The 6,780-nt window shown below is 44.2% G+C and overlaps 1 protein-coding gene across 1 annotated transcript in view; it reads left to right on the top strand.

The window, feature by feature from the left end:
- LOC107113293 (protocadherin-11 X-linked-like) overlaps nucleotides 1–5,181 on the top strand; it is a 228,723-nt gene extending 223,542 nt beyond the window's left edge. Inside the window, exons 4-5 of the mRNA XM_015414604.1 lie at nucleotides 1,821–4,307; nucleotides 5,176–5,181. Of these exons, the coding sequence (XP_015270090.1) occupies nucleotides 1,821–4,307; nucleotides 5,176–5,181 (2,493 nt within the window). The remainder of the gene's footprint in view (nucleotides 1–1,820; nucleotides 4,308–5,175) is intronic.
- Nucleotides 5,182–6,780: the final 1,599 nt, after the last annotated feature.

The following is a 6,780-nucleotide window of genomic DNA, read 5'->3' as shown; positions in this document are numbered from 1 at the left end:
CTCCTCCTCCTCCTCTTCTCCTTCTCCTTCTCCTTCTCCTTCTTCTCCTTCTCCTCCTCCTCCTCAGTGCCTCACCCCCAGATCAGATTCACCCTCCCTCTGTCTCCCAGGGATTGCCATTAGCATTAAAAACAAACATCTGGATAGGGTCTGGGTGTAATTACAGAGCAGGGCCATGTAAGGGGTATTTAAAATGGGGGGAGGGGTTTGTGCTGTGACTACTGCTTTCAGGCCAAGAGAGAATTCTAGCCCTCATGGGTTTAAGTCAGGAAAGGGAAGAGATGCCAGTGAGGAAGTATGGAGATCTCATTATGAAGTCCTTCTGCTGTGTACCTGCAACACAAGAAGGCAAAGCTTTTAGATGAAATATTGTAGCTTTCTGCCCTGGCATCTTGACTGGTCTCACAAAGAGGCCTTCATGCAGACAGTAAACTGTTTTCTAAAATGGCACAGCTTTTCTTCCTTGTAGGAGGATCCCAGTGTCTCATGGGGGGGGGGGAAGGAAAATGACCCCTCTATATTATTTCTCCTCTAATAGTCGTAAAGCTATTTCACACTTTACATTGCTTCACAGGCCAGCTGGTATTTGCTGCACTAAACATATAAAGTGTGAAGGGGGAGATGTTCATCTCCAAACACTCCGGAACCCCCAGTAGAAATGCTCAGTGGAGCTGCATTCCCTGACATTTAACTCTCTTAAAAACTTCCTACACTCTTAGGAAGGAGCTACACACAACATGTAGTCCCATGATACCTTTTACAGATGGATTTAAATTTTATATAGTGCAACCATTGAGGCTTTGTTTTAAAGGGAAGATCAGCACATGGGGAGAGGGCTTCTACTCTCTTCCCACTGGACTGATTTTCAATCAGCAAATGACTCAGACACCCTAATTTCTTTCCCTGTAGGCATAAAGAGTCAATTTTCAGAGGGTAAATAGTCCCAGCAGCTGCATTGTCAAAAGAATCACAGAACTACCCAGAACATAGAGTCCCATCTGCAGTACACAGTGTGTGTATGTGGGGAGGGGAAATGATTCTTGTAGTCTCCCTCAAGACTAGAGCAGTTCTGTTGATAGTCAACAGTCAAAATGGTTACACTTAGCACAATTCAAGATACTTGAGAACCTGTACAAACTCTCCTTATCTCAAAGCATTTATCTGAAATATTCTGTCCATTAGCGGGGTTTTTTTTAACAGACTCTCTAGTCATTTCCACCACCCAGCCACACCGATATCTGCCAACACCTTCGTAAATGTCAAGCCATTGGGAATTTTGAGAGAAAAGTTCATTTGAACTCCCTTCTCGGTTGAAACACACAACACCAGCCCCCTCTTTGAATACAGCTTAAGAACAACTGATAGCATCAGAATGGTAACTGGAACCCAAAAGTCACTGGTTTAGTTTGAAGAAGTCTAAAACCGTTGTCCTGTTTTACAGCTGCACTTAAACTCACTCAGAAGTAAATCCCATTGAACTTGGAACTTGTTGGCAATAGCACAGAGTAGCCCCCACCCCGGTCTCCATTTTGCCATGGTAGCCTTAGGCCAGTCATGCACACTCAGCCTAACCTGCCTCACAGGATGGTTCTGAGGATAAAACTGAGGACGGGAGAATGATATAAGCCCCTTTGTGTTCCCATTGGAGAGAGGTGAGGTATACATGAAGTAAATAAAGTCAATAAAATATCTACCCTTAAATGTCCAGGTGAGCATAAGCGGAAGGATGCACATAGTTATTACAGAGGAAATTTGAATGTGTCCACTGTATATAAGATCTCTTTAATAATGTATTCTCTCTCATTCTTTCTGGCTTCCAGGGTCAAAATGTTTTTGGACTTGACATTATTGAAACACCCGAGGGAGACAAGTGGCCCCAGCTGATAGTCCAGCAGATCCTTGACAGGGAACAAAAGGACACGTATGTGATGAAGATTAAAGTGGAAGATGGTGGAAACCCACCAAGATCCAGCACTGCCATCCTCCAAGTGACAGTCACTGATGTAAATGACAACCGCCCAGTGTTCAAGGAGAATGATATTGAAGTCAGCGTTCCTGAGAATGCCCCCATCGGTACGTCTGTTTCTCAGCTCCACGCTACTGATGCCGACCTGGGATCAAATGCCCAGATCCACTTCTATTTCAGCAGCCAGATCTCCAGTTTGGCCAAAAGACTTTTTGCCATTGATAACTCCACTGGTCTTATCACCATCAAGGAGCCACTAGACCGGGAGGAATCTCCAGTACACAAGTTAACAGTCCTGGCAAGCGATGGCAGTTCTACACCCTCAAGAGCAACGGTGACGGTGAACGTCACTGACATTAATGACAATATCCCATCAATCGACACCAGGTACATTATCAATCCTGTGAATGGGACTGTGCTTTTGTCAGAGAAAGCTCCACTCAATACTAAAATTGCTCTGATTACGGTAATGGATAAGGATGCTGACCTCAATGGTAAAGTTACCTGTTTCACAGACCATGATGTGCCATTCAGGTTGAAGCCTGTGTTCGATAATCAGTTTCTGTTGGAGACGGCCACATTCCTAGACTATGAGGCCACACGGGAATATGCTATTAAAATAGTTGCCTCTGATTCAGGGAAACCACCATTGAACCAGTCTGCAATGCTCCTCATCAAAATCAAAGATGAGAATGACAATGCTCCAGTGTTCACACAGCCCATTATTGGACTCTCTATCCCTGAGAACAATGCTCCTGGAACCCAGCTGACCAAGATAAGTGCTACAGATGCAGACAGCGGACGCAATGCTGAGATCAGTTATATGTTGGGCTTGGATGCGCCCCCCATTTTTAACTTGGATCGCCGTACCGGCATTCTGACTGCAGTGAGAAAGCTGGATAGGGAAAAACAGGACAGGTATTCGTTCACTGTGCTGGCGAAAGATAATGGCATGCCGCCCTTGCAGACCAATGCCACTGTGACTGTTTCAGTCTTGGACCAAAATGACAACAGCCCTGCTTTCACACACAACGAGTATAATTTCTATGTACCAGAGAACCTACCGATGTATGGCACGGTTGGACTCATCACTGTGACAGATGCAGACTCAGGGGAGAATGCGGCAGTGACCTTGTCTATATTAAACGGCAAAGATAATTTCATTATCGATCCCCTCACTGGAGTCATAAGACCCAATATTACCTTTGACAGAGAGCAGCAAGGGTCTTACACTTTTCAGGTCAAGGCTGTGGATGGAGGAAGGTTACAGCGTTCATCAACTGCCAAAGTCACCATCAATGTCGTTGACGTTAACGACAACAGACCTGTGTTTGTCATCCCTTCATCTAACTACTCCTACAATTTAGTTCCGATGTCCACCAGCCCAGGCTCTGTAGTGACTAAAGTGTTTGCCATTGACAACGACACGGGGATGAACGCAGAACTTCGCTACAGCATTATTGGTGGGAATTCAAGGGGCTTGTTTATGATTGACCAGTTAACAGGCAATGTTACTTTGAAAGAGAAAGTCATTTCATCAGATCATGGATTACACAGGCTGGTTATCAAAGTCAATGATTTGGGGCAGCCTGAGTCTCTGTATACTATAGCCTTGGTGCATTTATTTGTGAATGAAACTGTCACCAATGGATCCTACATCCAAGAATTAGTACGCAGAAATATGGAGACGCCAGTTGGCCAGAATGTTGGGGATGGTGAGATAACCCCCCAGACTAATGATTATGTCAAGATCATCATTGCTATCATTGCAGGTACCATGACGGTAATCCTAGTCATTTTTGTGACTGCTCTGGTACGGTGCCGTCAAACTCCCAGGCACAAGGTTGTCCAGAAAAGCAAACAGAGTGGCGAGTGGGTCTCTCCAAACCAGGAAAACCGCCAGATCAAGAAAAAGAAGAAGAAGAAGAAACGCTCCCCCAAAAGTCTTCTTCTCAACTTTGTAACAATTGAAGAATCTAAGCCCGATGACCCTGGCCATGAACACATCAATGGCACTTTGGACATTCCAGTAGAGTTAGAAGAACAGACTATGGGAAAATACAACTGGGCCACCACACCAACCACCTTTAAGCCTGACAGCCCAGATTTAGCAAAGCACTACAAGTCTGCCTCGCCGCAGCCCACCTTCCAAATTAAACCTGAGACTCCAGTGCCCCCGAAGAAGCACCATGTCATTCAGGAACTGCCTCTGGATAACACCTTTGTGGTGGGCTGCGATTCACTCTCTAAGTGCTCCTCCAGTAGCTCGGACCCTTACAGTGTCTCCGAATGCAGCTGTCAGGGAGGATTCAAGACTCCAGGCTCAATCCACACCAGACAGGTAATAACAGATTTTTTTCCCTTTCTCTGTACCTCTTCCTTTGCTCTCCCACACCCCACCCCTTTTCTTTATCCTCGTCCTTTCATTTTACTGTTCCTCTAGATTAAAAAAAACACAAAATCCTGAATGTTCATGCTTGGCTGGAGCACTGAGAAGTAAACAGTTTGTGATTCATCAATACTAAAAGAACGAGAATGAGAACGAAGTGACTCTTGGCTGCAAGGAAATGTTGATTGCTGAACAAGTATATTAGGGGGTAATTCCTGTCTGCAGATGGCAGTGTGGCACTTCTCGCTTCATGGAGTCCATATAGGAGATTTGCAGAACAAAAGGGAGGTTACTGGCCTGTCCTCGCTAGCTAGCATCGCATGCTCGGGAATCTAAGTAATCTAGGCCAGGTGGAAAGCAATAAAGCTTTGTAGGATCTGATAAGTGGTTCTTAATGCTAATGGAGTCTGGAATTGCAGACTTCATTTGGTCAGAGCTATACCTCAAGGTCTCTGAGAAACAGGCAAGATTCTCGCCTCTCCCCTCCATCCTGCCCTTACAAGGGATTGCATGCCACTTTTCCCGGCCAGAAATATACTCTGCTATCTATGTTCCTAAAAGCTGGGTGCCTGACACGATCGGCAATATAAAACAGCACAGAAGTTAATGGAGCAAGGCACACACACACACACACACACACACACACACACACACACACAAAGCACTGTGAGTACTGGCCAGCCTTTGCTGATAAATGCACTATAGATTGAGCCTCCTGTGCTGTTTGCTTCAGCATGAATAGTGAAAGGATAAAGCTCAGCTGAAACGTATATCTAAAGGTGAAAATACAATAAAATAAGATAATGTTTTGCTTTTTCAGTTGTGAAAGATGGGGGGGCATACCTCTAATGTTGTGATTCTGAAGAGCTGTGTCATTGCACACATATCTAAAGGTGAAAATACAATAATTAAGATAATGTTTTGCTTTTTCAGTTCTGAAAGATAGGGGGGGCATACCTCTAATTTTGTGATTCTGAAGAGCTGTGTCATTGCAGTGGGATCACGGCATCAGTGTTGGTGGTGGCATCTCTCAATCTTTGAATGATTCTTTGTATGCTTCTAAAGGAGCCAGAACAGAGAATCTTGCTTTGAAGGAAGCAAAGTGTCACCTGCTGCAGCCCCAAAGGCAAACACCGTTTCCCTTCACTGGAGTAGATGGGTATTGTCTCCAGTTGGGTTGAGGTGACTTGTCCCAGAGTGGAATGGTTATCCTTTGCCAGTGCAACGGTGGTGAAAGAATACTAAAAGTGCAGCCTTCTCAACTTCTAGTATACCTTTTATGAGTTCTGAAAGAGGAGTGTGGCTTTGTCACCCCACATCTAAAACACAGTTTAAGTAGTAACTAAAAATTCTTGTAAAAGATGACAGAGATACTGAGTGCAACTGTGTTGTTTCAAGTTGACTGTTTTTGTCAGCCATCACATGTGAGGAGAAACACGCAAATTACATGCTTCTCAAAATGCAAATATTTTAATGCTGTCCTTTCAAGAGCGCTGTCTTGTGGATAGGTTTTGATAGAAATTATGGGGTGCAAGGAAATGTGTTCTCTTCTCACTGAAGGACACTCTGCGCATGAAACCGGAGCCAAGTAGAACTTGAAAAAATGCATAAAGAAACTATAAGAGGTGTTCAGGTTCCCCCACTTTTAGCATACAAAGACCCACTCTAAACATGACACAGAATGAGGTAACTGACAGACGGTCAAGCCAGAAAAGATGGTGGACAAGCAGTAACAGGTCTCCCTAGAGATTTTTGAAAAGCATTTTTAGCCCCATAGAGCTGCAACTTGGATGGGGCCACATGGGGAAAGGAGAGAGGGTGAAACTTTTCCATCCTTGCAAGGTTTCTCTAATTAAATCCACTATTACCCTCACACTGTTAACCCTTTTACATTAAAAAAGGGCCCTCCTAAGGACTAACAGTGCAGGGGACAGTTTTGATTAGTGAAATTTCATGGGTTAAATCCCCTCAGTGAAGCTTCAGTCTGAATTGTGGCACCACATGGCTGTAACTTAGCTTTAAAAGATGCTGAGAAGATCATCTCATGGATCTCTCAGTATCTCATCTGTTTTAAGCCTTTGGCAGAAACATTCTGAATGTAACATTTCATACCACAGATAACATGTTTTTAAATTGCTCTCTAGGTAAGGAGCTTGCTTTATGTAATAGATGGGCATATTGGATAGAAAGGCTGATCACAGTCCTCTCTCAGTAGTGCTAGCTTATTCATGCAGGGACTTTTCCTTATGCAGAGGAGCATTAAAATTTGACCCTCACAAATCTGCAGTCTAAAGTACTGAAGTCCATAATACTGCTGACTGAGTTTGTGCAACATAGACCTGGACGTTTTCTGCATGAATGGGTTTCCCCGCTCTTGCATTTGTATTCCTCTGTCTCTTTCACTCGTTTCTGCAGAGGTTTTTGT

Source organism: Gekko japonicus, unplaced genomic scaffold (genome assembly GCF_001447785.1).
Source record: "Gekko japonicus isolate JY-2015 unplaced genomic scaffold, Gekko_japonicus_V1.1 scaffold780, whole genome shotgun sequence".
In the NCBI taxonomy this organism is placed as follows: domain Eukaryota; kingdom Metazoa; phylum Chordata; class Lepidosauria; order Squamata; family Gekkonidae; genus Gekko; species Gekko japonicus.
This window is presented reverse-complemented; position numbering and strand designations above follow the sequence as displayed.